At 35.8% G+C, this 24,337-nt stretch overlaps 1 protein-coding gene across 4 annotated transcripts in view; it reads right to left on the minus strand.

Annotated features, from left to right (window-relative positions):
* Positions 1–24,337, minus strand: part of LOC144449879 (serine/threonine-protein kinase DCLK3-like) — a 60,102-nt gene that overhangs the window by 8,603 nt on the left and 27,162 nt on the right. For 3 of the 4 annotated variants that reach the window (XM_078140425.1, XM_078140427.1, XM_078140426.1), the window contains exon 3: positions 311–1,722. In XM_078140425.1, coding sequence (XP_077996551.1) covers positions 311–1,722 — 1,412 coding nt within the window. Of the gene's footprint in view, positions 1–310; positions 1,723–10,292; positions 10,552–24,337 lie in introns of those variants that run through there. The other variant, XM_078140428.1, reaches the window with a different exon arrangement.

The raw sequence follows: 24,337 nt of genomic DNA on the forward strand, positions 1-24,337 counted from the left end.
ATTATTATAATTATTGTACACGTGTGTATATGTATGGTTGGTTGTGTGTATGTATATATGTATGTATGACAGTACATGTGTATATATCACATCTATAATTCTATATGAACCAGAAAAATACCAATTGCTATATTTGACAAATATAAATACTTATTTGGATAAATTTGTAATTCTTGCCAATCAGTTTATGGGCACAGTTCAACAATCTACAATTCCCAATATAATACATGAACTGACCAAATCAACAGGTTGGGTTTGGGGAGAGGAACCTTGGGTAATGAGAAACAGGTGTTAAAATACAAGTACTTACCAGTAAGTTTTCCGGTTTGATATCACGATGTACAATATTCTGACTATGTAGATAGGCCAGAGCAGTTGCTAAGTCTTGCACCATTCCTGCTGCATCATGTTCTGTAAATTTAACACTTTCTGTGATGGCATCAAATAAATCACCACCTTTCACGTATTCCATCACAAGGTAAATGTTCTCGTCAGTCTCATACTCATCAAAAAGTCGCACAATGTTTGGATGATTTACGGCCTTCATGATTCCTATTTCGTTTTCCAACATATGTTCCTTGCCTTTGAGTTTTGCTTTGTCGATAATTTTCAATGCATATTCCTCATCAGTGTTGACTAACCTTGCCTCTTTCACAACAGCAAAGTTGCCATCACCAATTGTCTTACCGATCTCATAACGTTTCATGATTTCACTTGGACTCACTTTCTTCCTCGGTTCAGCTGCATATTTATTTTTCTTCTCTTCTTTCTTTGGTGGAGGTGGAAGTGGTTTCTTTTCTCGTTTTTTACGATCTTCTTCTTCTTTTTTGCGCATCTCTGCTTCCCGTCTGCGAAGATCTGCTTCTCTCCTCGCAATTTCATCTTGTTTTGCTTTCTCTCTCCTCTTTTTCTCTTCTTCCTCTCTCCTTTTTAATTCTTCTTCCTTTCTTTTCAGTTCTTCCTCTTTAGCTGCTAATTCAGCTTCCCGCCGTTTTCGTTCCTCATCCTCCAACCTCTTTTTCTCTTCATCATCTTTCTTCTTCTTTGTCTTTTTCGCCTTATCATCATCATCACCCAATCCACTGTCATGTTTTCCCTTTTCATCCTTGTCCTTCTTCTTCTTCCGTAATCTCTTTGCATATGGATTTTCCGGGTAAAGTTCCTCAAGAATATCTTGGAGTTCATCATCATTGAGTTGATGTTTCCCGGGTAACGCAATGAAAATGTCATCATCACGAAACAAATCACCTACTCCTTTCAATTCCCTGCCCTTCAAGGTATATAGTTTTCGTACACGATCATTCTTGTACTTCGGCACTCCTAGAGTTTCTGAAATATCCCCAACTAGTTGCTCATAACTTTGTACACTGCGTTTGTTCATTAGCAGAGACACAACTTTTCTTGGTCTTTTATCATCGCCTTTGACAACTCGTACAATTCTAGGTTTTATAGGACTTGTATCTGAGTGTGTATTAGCTGTAGGTTTGACTTCGATCCCTCCAATACCTGGCTTACCACCCTGATATGAAAATGAACCTGGCCCACTATGTCCAATTCCAAATGTGCCAAATCCAGGACCAACTGTTGGACGACTGTAGCCATATGCTGTAGCAAATTTTCCACTCACTGGGTATGAATAGCTTAGTGGGGCACGATACTTTGGTCCAAAAGCTGTATAACCGCCACTGTAGAGGTAGTTGTCATAGGCCGCTGCTTTCTTACCTGCAAGACAAAATGGCAATGTTTAAGGTCAAGTTCAGTATTAACATAAAATAATTTTTGGTAATCCCTGACAATGCTGATGAGACAGAACCCTCTCTTTAGTGAAATTGCTACCTTACATCATAGACCCTCCTTACATGTATGCCTTCTCGTAAACACTTGTATGTGTATAGACTCTAAACACAATTGTTACATTGTGAAAGTGATTACAGTAAAAAATGTATTGATTACATCGCCAAAGTAAATATATGATCAAACATGGAGTAAATTACAACCAATTAGACTCCACTGTAAACAAACATGTATAACAGGGATGAAGAATCTCTTTGCTGATTAGTTTACACTGTACTAGTCTTGTATAGGCCTGGTGCAGGCATTGCAGTGCACTGTAACCTTTCCAGTGGCTATCACATACTCATAAGGTCTCAGTCTGGCAGCCATCCAAGTGTTAGCACTGAGCTAGTCTGATGTTAACGTAGGACTGGTGTAGGCATTAATCCTTTCAGTTACTAATACATACTGGTGAGATGTTAGTGCCAACCTAGTGTTAGCACTGAGCTAGTCTGATGTTAACATAGGACTGGTGTAGGCATTAATCCTTCCAATTGGTGTTAATGCCATCCTAGTGTTAGCACTGAGCTAGTCTGATGTTAACATAGGACTGGTGTAGACATTAACCCTTCCAGTTGGTGTTAGTGCCAACCTAGTGTTAGCACTGAGCTAGTCTGATGTTAACATAGGACTGGTGTAGGCATTAATCCTTCCAATTGGTGTTAATGCCATCCTAGTGTTAGCACTGAGCTAGTCTGATGTTAACATAGGACTGGTGTAGGCATTAATCCTTCCAATTGGTGTTAATGCCAGCCTAGTGTTAGTACTGAGCTAGTCTGATGTTAACATAGGACTGGTGTAGACATTAATCCTTCCAATTGGTGTTAATGCCAGCCTAGTGTTAGTACTGAGCTAGTCTGATGTTAACATAGGACTGGTGTAGGCATTAATCCTTCCAATTGGTGTTAATGCCAGCCTAGTGTTAGTACTGAGCTACATGAGGTTGGTGCATACATTGGGTGGGTGTAGGTATTGACCAAACATATTGGTGAGAGATGTCTAAGTGCCTATCTAGTGTTGAAACTAAGCACAATGTTAGTTTTCATGAATCTCATTCTTAAACTGTAAATGTATTGTATAGTTGTTGGATACAGCAAAATACATGGGTGGCCAATTTGATTCTAAACAGTGGAGTTTTTGTTGTTGTTGTTGTTGTTGTTTTTATGGGTAGGGTTTGGTGAAATGATTTTAGAAAACGTGACTTCCTTTTTTTGATGAAGGACAAGCAAAAACTTTGGCAAAAACAAAAGTCTTGTCTCAATGTTGACTCATGATGGCGCTCTTCCTTTCCACACGCCTACAATGATTAACATTTATATAAATTCTGCTCAGACTGGAATGAGTAGAGACATCATAAAATACAATACAATGTTGCTGATCCTGATAAGTTGACAAAAAGCTGGTGTTTTGGGAAGACCAACTTTCCTTCTACTCAGAGTGGGGGTGGGGGTGGGGGTGGGGGTGGTGGTTACCAGTAGGTCATTTTGTGATATATACTGATATGTACGTACTGTATATGATGATCCACTTAATACAATGGACTAATAGAAATGACATGTTAATTTTGATTTGTCATGGTTGAATGAACACAGCATTACAACACAAAATCTGTGTGTATTTGATGTTGGCAACTATACATGCACAACGAAAACTATGTTTATTTTTAGCGCTCTTTCACACCAAGCCAATGTATTTAGTTTACAGTTTATTCACTACTGCATTGTTCATTTTCAGTACACCTGTTTTGAAAACACATGGTTCCACCTTAATATATTGGGAGTAGGAACACCCAGTACACAGATCTAATCACCTTAACAATAGCATCTCTGTTGGTATGGTAACCAATACAATGCACCTCCTTAATGTGAGATGCTTGCTGCAGGGATATGACATAGTGTGTCAGTGACTGGTTACCATACGTTTATACCTTTTCACCAACTGTTTGCCAACCTTCTGTTAAGTACACATCACAAAGTTTTAAGTTAAATACCAACTTTAGAAATTTTACACAGAAATGAAAACTTCAAGATACTATAAAAGATGCAATCAGTTGTCATGGTGGTGAATTCATTTGTAGTGTCCTTGGAGTAAATAAACAACTTACAAAGTACAAAGTAGAATTTCATTTGTTTGTTTGTTTGTTAAACGGTCTACTGGGTGTTGAAGGACATCCTGAACTCTGTAACGTCATTCGCAATCTGATGTGATCTATCAAAAACAATAACATCACAGATCTGACAATTTTTCAAAACTGTTCAAAAACAATCATTTTTAATGATATTTGTCTGAACCTTTTACATGTAACTAATTCTGCTTCATTTTGATATAAATTTATTTTTACGTTTTCTATAATTGTGATGAGATTTTCCACAAATATAGGAAAGTTCAAAACATCTATACAGGATATCTATACTAGGAATGGTGCTAGTGAGGATGGTCTAAAATTATTTTATAAATTTATATCTCAGGAATCGGCTGGACCAGAGATAGGAACTGCAGTTCCGTAAAGCACCGCGGCCATTGTCACAATCATGCCTAGAATTCTGTAGGGTAGTAGGATAAGGGGGATGATAAACTCAAGTCCACCGTTGAAAGTTGAAAGTATTGAGAAATGAGGTGTTCAGATTATTTAGATCTCTCCATGGCCTACAAGTACAACAAAGTTCTTTACCCTTTTAAATATGGACATCAAGAGATTTGTAAGAAAGTTACCTAAAATATTTAACACCCTCATCTCAAGCTTCATAGTCAGTTTTCTCCCATCCCCATCCCATCCCATCCCATCCCATCCCATCCCATCCCATCCCATCCCATCCCATCCCCCAACTTCATATAAGGTTTTACTTATCAGCTGTAGTTTTCACAGCCTGTAGTATATTCTATACTTGTGCAGGCAACCCTCACCTTCCCACCCTCATCATCACACCATCACCCCCCCCCCCACCCCTGGTCATATTATCTATGAACTAAACTGATTTATATGCAAGCTTTACCTGGGTGACAACTCTGGTAACATTAGCAATGTGGGGAGGGGATCTTGTACCCTGGTGAAAACAGAATGGGCAAATCTGATACCCTGGTGACAATAGGTTGGGCATCTTGTATCTGGGTGACAACAGGTTGGGCATCTTGTACCTGGGTGACACTCTGGGTGACACTTGTAGACTTTACTGACTTTCCATCCTTAACTTTATCACTGTTCACCCTCTTATGTTATGTTGTGTACACATTGTCACTGACAGTGTAGCATTATCACTGTTCACCTAACGTTAAGTTGTGTACACTGTAACTGACAGTGTTAGTATAAAAAACTTGGAGTGTTTCACAATGTAATGTTTCTGTTTGAAGTGGTTAACAACAGTCACCGTGTCAGCCTACGTTCAAAACTTTAAACAATACAAATACTTAGACACTGTCAATTTCTTAACACTTTCAACATGATGTACTTCAAGTCACGCTCCTGTGTTCTCTTTATATCAAAATTTCAAACAACAGTTCTGTCTACAGTAAATAAACTCTGGGAAGGGATGACTGATCCCTCTTTGAATAAAGTAATGTTGTAATAATTTATGGAGGGGGGGGGGGGGGGGGTTCCAGAGGTACATTTTAATTTCTTTTTCACTTTGAACATAAGTTTTAATTTCAGTTTTGATTTTGAGTCCTCTTTGAATCTTACAATTTTTAAGCTCCCACTTGGTACAAAAATATCAATCACATAAATACAGAAAATTGTAGTTTCACCAAATTTTCCACTCTTAATTTGAAAACCACAGCTACAATTTGGAGCAGTCTATTTTTTCCCATTTTTAAAACCAGATAACCCCCTCTTAAAACTTAGCAAAAAAGTGGAATGTATAGGAAACTAAATTTCACCCTTTGACTCTGTACAAGAACTTTAACAAAGACACCAGATGGCTAAAATAATGTGTATTTACCAGATTTCACCCTCTCTGTTACCAGGGTTCTGAAACGTTAGTAAAAACACTGAATGTATAAGAAACTGTAAATTTTACCAGATTTCTCCTACTTTGTTACCAGGGTTCTAAAACGTTAGTAAAAACACTGAATGTATAGGAAACTGTAAATTTTACCAGATTTCACCCTCTCTGTTACCAGGGTTCTAAAACGTTAGTAAAAACACTGAATGTATAGGAAACTTTAAATTTTACCAGATTTCACCTACTCTGTTACCAGGGTTTTAAAACCTTAATAAAAACACTGAATGTACAGGAAACTGTAAATTTTACCAGAGTTCTACAAAAACATGTAGAATGCATAGGCCATTGCATAAATTTTACCAGCTTTCACCTTCTCTGTTACCATGGTTTCAATACCAATACATTGAATGTTAGGAAACTACACATTTATCAAATTTTGGCATTTCGTTACCAGGGTTTATATAAATCAAGACCCATACATTGTAATCTATATAAAAGTTACTTGTAATGAAACCATAAACTTCTACCAACTTTCTATTCTCTATTCTCATGGACCTAAAAACTACAAATAAACTAACTTTATTGTAGAGACCTAGTGACTGTCTGGTTCACTGCTTAAAATCTTGTAGAAACACATTACAAAGTGTGTAACATGGAAACAGTCAGGTTATCGGTGTGTGACCACATGTCTTAATCAAAGTCGTAAATAACAACAATTTAGACTGATTAATGTGGAAATGGATGGTTACATAGATTGGAAACAACCACAGACATAAAGCCACTTCAACTTTACGATTTGCTACTTCACATTGCTGGGATTATTGGGACAATTGATAATTTTACATGTACGTGATAAAAGTTATACAAGTACAAAATGTATCTACTCTACAACAGATGTACAAGACTGGTGGTAGTTACTTAAAAACACAACAGATGTACAATACTGGGGACAGTTACTCAAGCTTAAATTTCAATGTTTATGATAAAACAGAAACAAGTATGAAATTACTGGCAATGGCTACTTGTGTATATTTTTACTGTTTATGATAAAACAGAAACAAGTATGAAATTACTGGCAATGGCTACTTGTGTATATTTTTACTGTTTATGATAAAACAGAAACAAGTATGAAATTACTGGCAATGACTACTTGTGTATATTTTTACTGTTTGTGATATAAAATACAGAATGTGAGAATTGATGACCGCCAACAATGGTAGTGTGCTTACATGTATATATATTTTTAATAAAAGAGAAACATGAATGGGAATAAGACCTAATAAAAAGAATTGTGTGATTCCGGTTACGTTCAATTTTAGAATAGGTGGGGTAGGTAGAAAACAAAACAATTATTTTTTCTAGGCCTAATTAAGATAGCAGTCACTTATTTCCACTGCAAATAGAGAACCAAGGGTGTTACTTTCAATTTGATTCATAAAAACAAGTTTACGCAACAATCTAACACCCACACCATTCTCGTTACCAAAACATATTTTTCAAATGACACAATGAAACACAAACAAAGTGGTGTACATTACGTTCAAAATGACGCAATGCAACACAAATAAGGAAGTGTACATGTATGTGAGATAACTGCTGTTGTGAAGTTGATGATGAGCCAAAGTAAGCACAAGTAACTGTAAACAGTCTCCATATCTACATGAAGGCTACTACAAACACTGCACTGGTTGAATTTTTTTCATCAGACTTTCATACATGAAATTTAAACCTATCGTAATAGTAGTACAATATCACAGAAATTTTATTAATTCTCAACTTTGCTTAATGTTCACAATTTATTTCTTTATCGATGTGTGAAACAAAATTGCACAAATTTGTGCAATTTTTATCTTTTTTAAAATAATTTTTATCATTTTAGTCGCATAATTCCATATAATTGTTTTTGTCATTTTAGCCTTCTTTACTTTGTAATGTTGATCATTTTAGCCATGTACATTATAAATTGTTGTTATTGTTATTTATCTATGTGTGTTTATTTTTAGCATTGCAAAGAGCACTGACACTAGCATTGTGTTTTTTATAAATTTAAATTAATTTTCTTTCTTTTATTTTATTAATGAGTTACGATAAAAAACCTAGAATACAGCTAAAAGACAAAACTAACATTTTAAATAGTACTATGTACAATCTATCTATACAGTATTACTTCTGTCATAAGTTTTCAATTGCTTCCATGATGGAACATCGGCAGTCTTTCGCAAAGTTTGGGAGAAACCATGGTAACATGGAGAACATTTAAATGGTAACTACAGTAACATGGAGTTAATTTAAGAGCAAGTTATGATTTTTTTTTTCAGGACCAAGTTTATGAAGTCAGAGGAAATACATATAAAAAAAAAAGGAGAAGTGTACATACATGTATGTTACAAGCTACAAATGTATTGAAGGTATCAGTAATTCTGATACACTGAATAAACACCAAATTTTCACTTGAAATTTACTTCCACTGTTTTCGCTGGTGTGGTTTTCTGCTAAAATAAAATCCCTTGAAAGTTACTTTTTATTCATAGATACTATGCATACCTTCCTAAACCTGTGAAAATTAAGTCCAGGCAATCAAGACAATTGCTCTTTTGGATGAAAATTAAATCGCTTGAAAATCCAGTATTTGATAGGCCAACCGATATACAACCCTGTATTTGATAGGCCAACCTATATATACAACACTGTATTTGATAGGCCAACCTATATACAACCCTATAAGATTCTATTATCACTCTGTGTGGTATATTAGTTTTGTACTGGTTTCCTCCACTGGGATAGGAGAGAGAAAGAAGGATTAGTTTACTAAGTTAAAAGTTGTGAAAGTCCGACACCAAATCTATAGGGAAATATACATTTAGAAAACCTGTAAGACAAACTAGGGCTGGCAGTTCTGACTCACAAATTACCCTTTAGAAACTTTAGTAATTTTGTTATCAGCATTGTGTAGTCTTGGTGTGTGTGAGCCTTCCACTGAGAGGAGAGGGGATATAGGCCAAAAGTTGGCAGTTCCATAGGGAAGTATAAAATATAAGTAAACCATCACAATTAAGATACACAAAAATTTACAGAAACTTTAGTTATTCTGTTATTGATATTGTGTAGTCTTGTCGTTTTTTGTCTTCAACTGGGAGAAGAAAGAGAGAGAGAGAGAGAGAGAGAAGGGCTTCATGGATATGGGCCAAAATTGGGAAATCATAACAAATCCATAGGGAAGAACAAAATAGAGGTAAACCATCACAATATTGGAAGTGAAATACACACAAAACTTTAGTTATTCTATTATGGGTATTGTGAGGTTTTGTTGTGTTCACTAGGGTACAATTAATGATTGTACAATAGCTGCCAAGCCATGAACTATTGCCAATAGTGCAAGGAACAATACAAAACTGTTGACTGCTTGTAGGCTTTCATTCCTAAAGGTTCCTAACCAGTGTGTCCTCTAAGACAATTTGCCACTGATGCGCAAAATTTATAGTGACGCATCAAACTTTGGTTTTCCCCTATCTCTTACTATGTGGTGACTCACAAGAAATGACAGTTTTTATTATACTGACCCACAAGAACAAAATTTGGCTATCATAGGACACACTGTTCCTAACCCACGTAGACAGAGTTCTGAAGAAACTGGTATTGGTTATGTAGTTTACAATATATTCATTTAATATTAGCTTAACAAAGACAGAGAAAATCTGGTTACCCTGGTAACAAAGACAGAGAAAATCTGGTAACCCTGGTAACAAAGACAGAGAAAATCTGGAAACCCTGGTAACAAAGACAGGGAATATCTGGTAACCCAGGTAACAAAGACAAAGAAAATCTGATAACCCTGGTAACAAAGACAGAGAAAATCTGGTTACCCTGGTAACAAAGACAGAGAAAATCTGGAAACCCTGGTAACAAAGACAGGGAATATCTGGTAACCCTGGTAACAAAAACAGAGAAAATCTGGTAACCCTGGTAACAAAGACAGAGAAAATCTGGTACTGATTAAACATCAATGTAGTTTCCTACATTGTGCAGTATTTTTACCAAGGTTTCATGAAGAGGGACGAGGAAATCTGGAATAATTAACATACTTTCCAATATAATGACTGAATTTGTTTTAAGTCTGGTTAGCTACATTATGGTATCATTAAGATTTAGACCACATTATCACCCTGACTAAATTACAGTAAGTTTACCGTGTACTGGTTTCACTTGACGGTTTCACTATACACCATGTACCTGGACTGACTAGATTACACTAAGTTTACCGTGTACACCTTAATGCAGATAATACGGTGAACAAAAACACTTATGAGATACAGTTGTATTAAAACATGGTTGACATAACTGATCGTACACAAACACAATACACTGACATTACACACAATGTAGGCAGTGTTGTTGTCAAGAAAGAATGTTATGGTTTTCAAACTTTAGCTCCCTACTTCACTTACAAAATGACTGAGCAAAGTAAAAAAATACAATGTTCTGATACATGTAGTACATGAACTCAAAATACTTCACACTTACATTTACGTCCCCATATGTATTTTTTGGAAGGTAAACGATGACGTACAGATACAAGTGGTGGTAGAAAGTGTCTTTCACGTGTTTTAGATCCTGCCGTTTTCACACCTGACATTCTTCATACATTTTCTCCACAATTCTGCTATTCTGTTGCAAATAAGTCCTCCTAATGTTGCAATAACCCGTCGTCTTTGAAAACCACTTCTCAACTTAGACTACAGGAGTATTCCGTTATGGCCATTCAAATCATCAAGTACAAAAAAGTTCACATAAGAACAGAACTGTTATGACTAACTCCCTGTGCAACTTAACAAAAGCTTATGTTATGCAAATTACATACCATAGAATATGACCTTTGACATCATGTAAATGAACTCACTAACATTACAGGCTGGTTGACAACCATTTAAGTTGTCAAACGATCCATGATTTTAGTTCTCCTTGACAAAACAAAGTACGTCACTTTAACAATCACTGCCATACCTTCAGACAACGGATAGCGATCTAATTTGACTGTGCTGTCATGTCCTCATTTTCTCTCCTTAGTATCCAAACAAATTACTTTAATTCTTCTGACCCTGAGCTGCTCTTTATCAACACAAATAATACTAATAGGATACCAACTGTCATGGTCAACCCATAGAACTGTTAACAAAACATTTCAACTTGAACTAAATTCACTTATTTCTATATTCACAACACACGATGACAAACTGTCTATCTGCAGTATATTTCTATATTCACAACACATGATGACAAACTGTCTATCTGTATATATTCACAACACATGATGACAAACTGTCTATCTGTATATATTCACAACACATGATGACAAACTGTCTATCTGTATATATTCACAACACACGATGACAAACTGTCTATCTGTATATTTCTATATTCACAACACATGATGACAAACTGTCTATCTGTATATTTTTATATTCACAATACACGATGACAAACTGTCTATCTTTATATTTTTATATTCACAACACACGATGACAAACTGTCTATCTGTATATTTCTATATTCACAACACACGATGACAAACTGCCTATCGGTATATTTCTATATTCACAACACATGATGACAAACTGTCTATCGGTATATTTCTATATTCACAACACACGATGACAAACTGTCTATCGGTATATTTCTATATTCACAACACATGATGACAAACTGTCTATCTGTATATATTCACAACACACGATGACAAACTGTCTATCTGTATTATATATACACAACATGATGACAAACTGTCTATCTGTATTATATATTCACAACACACGATGACAAACTGTCTATCGGTATATTTCTATATTCACAACACACGATGACAAACTGTCTATCTGTATATATTCACAACACACGATGACAAACTGTCTATCTGTATATTTATATATACACAACACACGATGACAAACTGTCTATCTGCAGTATATTTCTATATTCACAACACATGATGACAAACTGTCTATCTGTATATATTCACAACACACGATGACAAACTGTCTATCTGTATATTTCTATATTCACAACACATGATGACAAACTGTCTATCTGTATATATTCACAACACACGATGACAAACTGTCTATCGGTATATTTCTATATTCACAACACATGATGACAAACTGTCTATCTGTATATTTCTATATTCACAACACATGATGACAAACTGTATCTGTATATTTCTATATTCACAACACACGATGACAAACTGTCTATCTGTATATTTCTATATTCACAACACATGATGACAAACTGTCTATCTGTATATATTTACAACACACGATGACAAACTGTCTATCGGTATATTTCTATATCCACAACACATGACAAACTGTCTATCTGTATATTTCTATATCCACAACACATGACAAACTGTCTATCGGTATATTTCTATATCCACAACACATGACAAACTGTCTATCTGTATATTTCTATATTCTCAACACACAATGACAAACTGTCTATCTGTATATTTCTATATTCACAACACACGACAAACTGTCTATCGGTATATTTCTATATTCACAACACACGATGACAAACTGTCTATCTGTATATTTCTATATTCACAACACATGATGACAAACAGTCAAATTTTTGCTTTGATGTCTGATGTTTGTTTGTTAGTTTGTTTGTTTGTTTGTTTGTTTGTTTGTGTACGGGTGATGTACATGTACATACATATATTTGTGTACTGGTGATATACATGTACACATATATTTGTGTACTGGTAGTGTACACGTACATACATATATTTGTGTACTGATGGTGTACACATACATATATTTGTGTACTGGTGATGTACATGTACATACATATATTTGTGTACTGGTGATGTACATGTATACATATATTTGTGTACTGGTGGTGTATATGTACATATATATTTGTGTACTGGTGGTGTATATGTACATATATATTTGTGTACTGGTGGTGTACACGTACATACATATATTTGTGTACATATGTGTGTGATGTCGTTATATGACGGTGCACATATGAATGTGTCTGTGTCTGTATGAGTGTGTGACTGGATATACAACGTGTATCTGTGTTTTGAGTGTTGTGTCCTTGTGTCTGTGTGTGACTACAATGTAGGTATACATGATGTATGTATGTGCATGTGTGTCTGTGTATTAATATTGATAATATCAAAAAGTGTAAAAAAATTTTAAATGAAAGATGTAGATCTCTGCTCTGCTCCTCTTTCCACCTTCCCCTCCCCACTATTATTCAGTCCACAGTCTAAAACAAAAATTCTAACCCCTGTTATTTATACCCTCTCATAACACTCTTCAACAGCCTGGTACAAATACTATAATTTGTACTTAAACTCCTATACGAGATAATGAATCCCACTTGCTATACTTAAAATCTGTCATTCAATTACAAACCACTAAACACAGTTAGATTTTTACTTCCTATCCTTAACTATAGAACTGATTAATATAAACACGAAAGTCTTAAGGCCATACTCAACAAGGTGAGTAAACAAAACCTCATTGCCATGGTAACCATTTCCTGCATCAATATTTTGTATTTGCCTTCCATTAATCACATGGTGAGGTCTCTAAACTATATCACATTTACATTGTGTTGTCATGGCAATGACACAAAACAAATCTTTCTTTTCAGGAACACTGTTTTCAAAATATTATAAAATTGACCAAAACCATCAGTACATCTCTCTGTGAACCAAAGTCCATGCCCTACTACAAGTGTACATTTAACTCTGAATTAGTCATGGAGCTATCCATGGGGTTTAAATCTGAAGATCTCTGTTTACCTTGTAAGAGATGATTTGATGCCACGTTGACATCCAGACTAACTCTGAGTCAAAGTCCATGATAAAGTTGAACAAATCTGTCAGTACACTTAACTGTGAACCAAAGTCCTACTGCAAGTGTAAGCTATCACTCTAACTGTGAACCAAAGTCCTACTGCAAGTGTAAGCTATCACTCTAACTGTGAACCAAAGTCCTACTGCAAGTGTAAGCTATCACTCTAACTGTGAACCAAAGTCCTACTGCAAGTGTAAGCTATCACTCTAACTGTGAACCAAAGTCCTACTGCAAGTGTAAGCTATCACTCTAACTGTGAACCAAAGTCCTACTGCAAGTGTAAGCTATCACTCTAAGATTAATTGTCAGGTGTACTTTAATTTGGGCAGAATGGCAATTTAGGTCAGGGTACTTTAATTTGGAAGACAGTTTAAATGGGGAAAGATTGTAACCAGCATGGTATCTCTAACCCTAACAGAGATTTTGAGATTTGATTCAATGAAGGAAAGCACTAGACTGCACCTGACATGTGTTCTTGTGTCCAATGTCTCACCGTGTTAACATAGATACATCACAAATATTTACTTGAAGTGTAAGTCCTTGGCCTGTACCACACAACTAAACTATCTAATCTGATCTTAGATGACAATATCTATGTAATCTATTTTTAATTAAAAGAAGATAGAAACCTTGTATGTGCCTAGTAATCTAATCATTAATAATATCACACAACATATTAATATGCAGTTAAGGATATTGCACAACATATTAATATGTAGTTTATTAGAGTTTGTTTTGTATCAAGTGAAACTACTTAATTATAAATGTACCATCATCATTTCAATACCATCAAACATTATCTTCAACTGTAAAGCTAGGTACATGTATACAAAGAAACAGCTTAGACTAGCTGTACGTGTGCACCTAAGGCTGGTTTGACTAGCTGTGCACCTAAGGCAGGTTTTTCAAGGAGATGATTCAAATTGCATTTAGAATGAAAAATAATTTTGCAATGTTATTTCAATTGATGGTAAATAGGTAACATACAGGGGTGATGGTGGTGATGATGGTGTTGTTGTTGTTGTTGTTGATTTTTGTTGTGGTGTAGTTGTTGTTGGTGGTGTTGTTGCTGTTATTGTTGGTGGTGGTAGTGGTGTTGGTGGTGGTGATGTTGGTGTTGTTAGTGGTGTTGTTGTTAGTACATGTAGTAGTGGTGGTGATGTTGTTGGTACATGTAGTAGTGGTGGTGGTGTTGTTGGTGTTGTTGTTGGTGGTGTTGTTGTTGGTGGTGTTGTTGTTGGTGGTGTTGTTGGTGGTGTTGTTGTTGTTGGTGGTGGTGTTGTTGTTGGTGGTGTTGTTGGTGGTGTTGTTGTTGGTGGTGTTGTTGTTGGTGGTGTTGTTGTTGTTGGTGGTGTTGTTGTTGTTAGTGGTGATGTTGGTGGTGGTAGTGTTGATGGTGGTGTAGTTGTTGTTGTTGTTGTTGGTGGTGGTGGTGGTGGTGACTTGTTGTTGGTGATGATGTTGGTGTTGTTGTTGTTGTTGTTGTTGTTGTTGTTGTTCCTCACCATGACCTCAATAGTCTGGAAACATAACATTTTAGCACACACAATTTCATGATAAAGCCAGTTTTTATAATTTGATGCACTGCATTAAACTATGCTTCCAAGTAACAATGTACATGTAAAGTGCTATATACATTGTAGCTTTATTAGTTATGGCAATCTGACTTCTACTCAGCAATAAAACAACTTAAAGGTGTACAATAACACCATCAATTGACCAACTGCTAAATTTATTCATAATTACTACATACAACACACTCAAATGTGTATAAATTGACTTTAAGTTACATTTAGTAATTACAAAACACACAAACTTAATGTTATGCCTGACAGCTGTACTAACTGTAGTAAATGTCAAGAGTGTATTCTGATCTCTAATTCAATATGAAATGGCAATCATTGCTGGTTTATAAATGGACGTACACAATGTAACTAACAATGGGGTAAATATGTATGAAATCTGTACAAACATAGCTTTCTCTATAAATACATTAGGTGTACACTTACAGAAGTCAAAATATGGCAGTTATGACTTTTAAATATAATTATGAGTATGATAAAATCAGTTTTTTTCATGAACTCTATAAAATAGTGGTGTTATTGTTATGAACTCTATAAAATAATGGTGTTATTGTTATGAATTCTATAAAATAGTGGTGTTATTGTTATGAATTCTATAAAATAGTGGTGTTATTGTTATGAATTCTATAAAATAGTGGTGTTATTGTTATGAATTCTATAAAATCAGTGATGTTATTGTTATGAATTCTATAAAATAGTGGTGTTATTGTTATCAATTCTATAAAATCAGTGTTGCTATTTTTGTACTGTGTTTGATATCCCAGGATGATTATAAAAGTCGCAAGGATTTACTATAGAGAGAGATGCACCAGTCTACATGTTGATGGCTGACAGTGCCACTGTGTGTGTAGTGGTGGCTTACAGTGCCACTGTGTAGTGGTGGCTGACAGTGCCACTGTGTGTGTAGTGATGGCTAACAGTGGTACTGTGTAGTGATGGCCGGCCGACAGTGCTAATACACAATGCATGCAGCATCATATCTACATGAAGTTCAAACCAGTCAAGGTGAACTCAGTGATCACAGGACAAAGCGTAACTATGTAATACTGACAATCACAGTATGCACACCATCCTAACACAATACAATATGCACACCAACCATGTACATGTAGTGTATCCTACCCACAATACCATACTTTAATCTAAATGAACACTTTAAAACTGAATAGAAACCGATGGAGGCAATGTTACTGTGTACAAGGTAGAATTGTTAGCTATCCACACACTTGAAGAGTACATGTATGCGTTTGTATCAACTCAGTACTCGGACAAAATTGTGAATTTTTAGCTATCCACACACTTGACATGGTCTAGGTGTTTGTATCAACTCAGTACTTGGACAAAATTGTGAATTGTTAGTTATCCACGCACCTGACATGGTCTAGGTTTTTGTATCAACTCAGTACTTGGACAAAATTGTGAATTGTTAGTTATCCACGCACCTGACATGGTCTAGGTTTTTGTATCAACTCAGTACTCGGACAAAATTGTGAATTGTTAGCTATCCACGCACTTGACATGGTCTTTGAACAATATAGCAACCCGGTAAAACAAAATTGTGAATGTGATTTTAAATACTAATGAATCTCTAGGTTTACATGTAGCTTTCACAATGCCCACATCCATATTGACACACATCACAGTTGTTTCAATCACATTTACATCACAGTAGTTTCAATCACATTTTACATCACAGTAGTTTCAATCGCATTTTACATCACAGTAGTTTCAATTACATTTCCATACATTGCTACCAGTGTTACGAGTAGTATGCACTGTTACACTGTTCAAAGGGTTGGGAATGGTTGGGAGACCATTTAAGTTACAAATTGCTGTCAACCAATATTTTTAGTTTCCATGCGTCTTTAACCACCCTGGTAACAGATTTCTGGTATAAAAATGACACTTTTCCACATCCATGTATGTACATGTATTCAGTATAGTTTTACAAAGAAAGAAGTGGTACTATAATCGGAGAACTGTGCTAAATTTACAGTTTCTTATATAGAATTTAGTAACCCTGGTAAGTGAGAGGGAATGGAAGCTGGTAAAATGTAAATGCTACTAAACTTTAATGATTTTTCTGAAGTCTGAGGTACTAAAAATATGAAAGCTTGTACAAATTAGTTTCCCCTAAAATCAATATTTTCCTCAAATATTTTCCTGAAATTCAAAGTTTTCAATAAAATAACTTTTTACCATTTTTGCCATAGTTTTAAAACTAAGTAACATGGTGGGGGACATCTTGTGAAAGGTACACAATAGAATTGTGAAGTAGACCCACTTGATGGGTGCTGACAGTACTACACTATGACATCATCATATCAACTACTTGACCTTATTCTGATCACCAGTTAACATCTAGTATGATTAATCTATCATTCCTACAGAGCAGTATGTAACCTAGTTAAAGCAGAGCAGTACGTAACCTAGTTAGAGCAGGTTAACATAGTTGAAATCAGTACAGTATTTAGTAATCATGAAAAGAAAAGCTATGAATTATAACGTCATTAAAATAGAATGCACACCTTTACTGTACAAAATGTCAATGTATTTGAGCATGACGGAATTATCCATGACATACTATACTAGTCCAAATTGGGTATACTTGGAGTATACTCAAGGAGTATACTTGGGGTATACTTGGGGTATACTTGGAGTATACTTGGAGTATACTTGGGGTATACTTGGAGTATACTTGGAGTATACTTGGGGTATACTTGAGGTATACTTGGAGTATACTTGGGGTATACTTGGAGTATACTTGGGGTATACTTGGGGTATACTTGAGGTATACTTGGAGTATACTTGGGGTATACTTGGCGTATACTTGGAGTATACTTGGGGTATACTTGAGGTATACTTGGGGTATACTTGGAGTATACTTGGGGTATACTTGGGGTATACTTGGGGTATGCTTGGGGTATACATGTACTTGGAGTATACTTGGGGTATACTTGGGGTATACTTGGGGTATACTTGGAGTATACTTGGGGTATACTTGGGGTATACTTGGAGTATACTTGGGGTATACTTGGAGTATACTTGGGGTATACTTGGAGTATACTTGGGGTATACTTGGGGTAAACTTGAGGTATACTTGGAGTATACTTGGGGTATACTTGGAGTACACTTGGAGTATATTTGGGATATACTTGGAGTATACTTGGGGTATACTTGGAGTATACTTGGGGTATACTTGGAGTATACTTGGAGTATACTTGGAGTATACTTGGGGTATACTTGGGGTATACTTGAGGTATACTTGGAGTATACTTGGGGTATACTTGGCGTATACTTGGAGTATACTTGGGGTATACTTGAGGTATACTTGGAGTATACTTGGGGTATACTTGGGGTATACTTGGGGTATACTTGGAGTATACTTGGGGTATACTTGGGGTATACTTGGAGTATACTTGGGGTATACTTGGAGTATACTTGGGGTATACTTGGAGTATACTTGGGGTATACTTGGAGTATACTTGGGGTAAACTTGAGGTATACTTGGAGTATACTTGGGGTATACTTGGAGTACACTTGGAGTATATTTGGGATATACTTGGAGTATACTTGGAATATACTTGGGGTATGCTTGGGGTATACATGTACTTGGAGTATATTTGCGATATACTTGGGGTATACTTGGAGTATACTTGGAGTATATTTGGGATATACTTGGGGTATACTTGGAGTATACTTGAGGTATACTTGGAGTATACTTGGAGTATATTTGGGATATACTTGGAGTATACTTGGAATATACTTGGGGTATGCTTGGGGTATACATGTACTTGGAGTATATTTGCGATATACTTGGGGTATACTTGGGGTATACTTGGAGTATACTTGGGGTATACTTGGAGTACATTTGGGATATACTTGGAGTATACTTGGAGTATATTTGGGGTATACTTGGAGTATACTTGGAGTATACTTGGGGTATACTTGGAGTATACTTGGAGTATATTTGGGATATACTTGGAGTATACTTGGAGTATATTTGGGGTATACTTGGAGTATACTTGGGGTATACTTGGAGTATATTTGGGGTATACTTGGAGTATACTTGGGGTATACTTGGGGTATACTTGGAGTATACTTGGAGTATACTTGGAGTATACTTGGGGTATACATGTACTTGGAGTATACTTGGGGTATACTTGGGGTATACATGTACTTGGAGTATATTTGGGATATACTTGGGGTATACTTGGGATATACTTGGGGTATACTTGGGGTATACTTGGGGTATACTTGGAGTATATTTGGGATATACTTGGGGTATACTTGGAGTATACTTGGGGTATACTTGGAGTATATTTGGGATATACTTGGAGTATACTTGGAGTATACTTGGGGTATACTTGGAGTATACTTGGGGTATGCTTGGGGTATACATGTACTTGGAGTATATTTGGGGTATACTTGGAGTATACTTGGGGTAGTGCTAACCTTGCAGTACTCTATGTGGTCATATTGTGTAATGATGTACCAAGCAAAAGTATAACAGAAAATATGGCAAGCGCAGGCACAAATACCCCTAAATACAACACTTACATGTATATGGCATGGGGTTCTCTTATTATTACAACAAGCACAAATACCCCTAAATACAACACTTACACTCACATGGCGTGGGGATTCTTATTATTACAACAGGCACAAATACCCCTAAATACAACACTTACACTCACATGGCATGGGGTTCTCTTATTATTACATATGTTTATCCAAAACAACAAATTTCCTAAAATATGATAAGGTGCAATCAGAAGCATTTGTGTACAACTGTGTTGTCATTTGTATACAGGTATGCAATAATAATATATTTGGTATTTTTCACTGACATTGACAATACTATTAGTATGTATACAGGTATGCAATAATATATTTGGTATTTTTCACTGACAATGACAATACCATTAGTATGTATACAGGTATGCAATAATATATTTGGTATTTTTCACTGACAATGACAATACCATTCGTATGTATACAGGTACACAATAATATATTTGGTATTTTTCACTGACAATGACAATACCATTCGTATGTATATAGGTATGCAATAATATATTTGGTATTTTTCACTGACAATGACAATACCGTTCGTATGTATACAGGTATGCAATAATATATTTGGTATTTTTCACTGACAATGACAATACCATTCGTATGTATACAGGTATGCAATAATATATTTGATATCTTCACCGACAGTGACAATACTATTAGTATGTATACAGCCTTACAGGTACGCAATAATATATTTGGTATTTTTCACTGACAGTGACTCCACAAAAGAAAGATACTGTACATTTCTACTATACCTTGATTTTTTTGAGTATGTCTTCTTTTAAATTGTTTGGACTTCATTCGTAGTTTGTAGTGAAACCTTGTCACATTTAAAACAGTGTTTACACACAATTGACACCAATTGGCACATCAGAATGTCATGAAACTGTACTTCACACCTTACAGTCAGCAAATGAGAATCAAAGTTTCTCAGAAGTACTGAATGTTTTATCACACATACATAGACAAAATGTATTTGGTATAATCCCAGAATAGAGGATACAATGTTGTAAGTCCATTGACCACTGTGAGCTGTTAAGATGTACTTGATAAGACAGAGACACAATATTCACACCAGTACAGTGATAAGGTTTTCAAGTGTTCCACTCTACATGTAATTTAATGTATCATAGTAGTTGGTGTTAATGTAGGTACGGAAATTTATGACACTGCCATGGATAAGTTCATCGAATGCCAAGGTACTCAAATTTACACCTCTTGAGACAGTAATGGAAATTTATGATATTAGCAAACACAGATGGAACAAGTTTGTTATTCACTCTAACAAATATAAAAATTAGAATGATTTACATCTATTGAGTTCATGATTAAACACAGTGAAACAAACCCTGAATTAACATCTGTATAAAGGTCATTGGTAATGCAGAGATGAAATCAAGAATGGTAATTTATGACACAAGTACAGGTTTAAGTCAATCAAATACTAGGATAGTTCAATGTACATGTACACTAATGAGCATTTGTCAATTCTACACATGACATGTTAACATGCAATTATGTACATCCATCCTCACAAGTGACTAAGTTTTTTTCAATCTTTGACTCCCAAAAAATGGTGGCATAAAACATTAAGAAAACTGGGAATACCAAACTGCATTGTTTGCTCAAAATCCAAACAGATATTACAGTACTGTATGTCCAAAATGTTCAATTTCACGTTCGTTTCTGTTTCCAATACTGAAGAACGTATCCAATGTTTTTGTGAGTCCCAATATGAACCAAGTATCTTTACATGTCCGATTGTCAAAAAATGATTTTGTGTCCGCTACTCAAGCAATGATTTGTGGCCAATAAGCAATGATTTGTGGCCAATATTCATGCCACGATAAGTAAATTGTATCCAATATTGATGCGATGACTTGTCCAAGATTCAAACAATATGTCCAATATTTAACAATGACTTGTAAATTGTATACAAAATTCACACGATGATTTGTGTTCGATACTAAGGTGATTTGTGTCTGCTATTGTCACAATGATTGATGTCCGATGTCTAGGTGATGACTTGTGTTCTGCCAAGTGATAACTACGCTGTTAAACGACAAATACTGAATGTCTGTGATATCACTCACTCACACACTTAGACACACAGTTTGAATAATTGCTATCTAATTAGACGGAATATTTATTGATGGAACTACTCTGCTATAAAAGATAATCGGTAAATCAACACAAAATGGTGGTTGCTATAGAAGTGATTCAATAGTGCTGCTTAGTTACAAAGAGCTGCCTGATTCCAATAAGGGACCAACCAGTGAATGTCATGGGGGGGGGGGGGGGGTACTTACTTGGGAGTACAAAATAAATTATGAAAGTGGTTTGGCTTGGGGTTTCTGGCTCATTACATGTATTACAATGTAAGTACAGGATTTTATGTACACTGCATGACTTAAGCTCAAGTAACAGACACTTAAACTCAAAGTGGCACAGTCTAATTGAACCAAAACCATCACTAACCCTTCTACTTATTCAGTTGCTAACAAATACTAGTGAGGTGTTAGTGTCAGCCTAGAGTTAGCACTGAGCTAGACTGGTGATAACATACATGTAGGACTGGTGCAGGCATTAACCCTTCCAGTTGCTAATAATACATACATGTACTGGTGAGATGTTAGCAGGGATCACCCTGGCTCCAGAGCTGCATGAGCCAATGTCCCATTTGGAGAAAATGAGTGAGACAATTTGAAAACTGTGTGGGACGGAAGTAAAAATATGGCAACTGTATGTGCGTCATGTGTATATTATACTGGTATACACTGTAACACACACACACACACACACACATATATATAATTGTGATCATAAGCCTATGGATTTCATATCAACTTTCATACTAGAATTTGCTACTGTACAAATAAACACAGTACATACACATCAACATATTAACTTCATGAAACATTTATTTCATAGGAAAATACCACGTCAACGGTCTATAACTCCTATACTTGTCTTGCATTGTACATCATTGTCCTTAACTGTAGATTTCTGCGAAGGTAGCAGATCATTTCTCCCTTGTCCTTATCGTGACGCAAAAACGACCCATACATAGCCAGCCAATTATTTTGAAATTTCCGGTTTGTCTTGCGACCTACACCAGGACATACCCATTCTTCGTCCTCACTAGCGAATGTAGTCGAATCCAGATTAGTTCCCAGCGAAGGAGTAACTTTTGTACAATAGTCCAAGATAGAGCATTTGCGTTTCTTGGTCCCACTCGTACCAATCTGATATTTGATAGGCTGGTTTTCCTGTATTTACCTTTATTCCATCGTTATTGCGTCTTTTTCGTGAGTTTTTTTCCCCCGGGCGAATGCCAGTTTTTTTTCCCCCGGGGAAAAAAACTCACGAAAAAGACGCAATAACGATGGAATAAAGGTAAATACAGGAAAACCAGCCTATCTAATATCAGATTTTAATCAGATTGCACTCGTACTGGCACCCGACGTCTTTGAAAGCTCCATTACGTACACATGTACGTGTGACTAATCAGTAATGAACATTTACTGTATCAACTCCGTTGATTTGTCGATGAGCGCCTGCCTTCATGTCGGCAACCAATCATAGACACTGTTTGAAAGGGGCATGATGCAGATAAACCTTGCCGCCTGAGGGCAGCAAAAGACATGCGTAGTATGCGCCTTGTACGTTAGTAGTAAACAAAAGCTTAGATATGATGTCGCGTATCTATCACAGTGACGCGCTATTAGTATCGACGGTGCGATTTTGTGTCCCAATTGAGTTTTCTGGACGCGATATTTTTGTTTTTACAGCGCAAATAGCGCGTGATCGCGGCCCAGAGTGATCCCTGTGTTAGTGCCAGCCCAGTGTTAGCACTGCTAGTCTGGTGTTAACATTGGGCTGGTATAGGTAACCCTTCCAGTTGCTAACACATACTGGTGAAACATCAAGTTTTTTTTAATCAACAGGTTAACATGTTTTCCCTCCCAATGGACAAATGATTGTCATTGCCTGAAATCAATCCCTTCCAGCATTGCAAGCCAATCGATATTTCCACAAGAACTGAATGAATTACTTTGGGAAGCCAATTGTGACATACCAATCTTTAACAGTGGTTTTCTGATGATAAGTACTCTATGTCAATAAGAAATTTCATGGCATGAAAAAGTGAATTCAATGCTTTTTTCAAAGTCAATTTCCATCCTAAGGATACGTGCGGATACCACGGAATGAAAAGCAAAAGAGGAAGGAAGCCAATTATGAAACATTCTCATTGTCAACACTAGAGTTAAATCTATAATGGTTGTTGACATTTGCCATTATAAAATCACTTTCTAGACAGAACTCTAAATGTAACACAAGAATTATAAGATTTCAAGATGTAAAAGTAATTTAATTTCAAAGTCTATTTCTCTAAGGTAGTCTTTATATAGATGTAACTATTATAAAGTATTTTTTTAATTATGTATGTTTGTACTGAACAGAACTACACAGTCAATCTTTATGTCAATTATAGCATGTAATGGAAGAATGGTTCTCTCTCTCCCTGAGT

The sequence above is a fragment of the Glandiceps talaboti genome, chromosome 19 (assembly GCF_964340395.1).
Source record: "Glandiceps talaboti chromosome 19, keGlaTala1.1, whole genome shotgun sequence".
NCBI lineage: Eukaryota > Metazoa > Hemichordata > Enteropneusta > Spengelidae > Glandiceps > Glandiceps talaboti.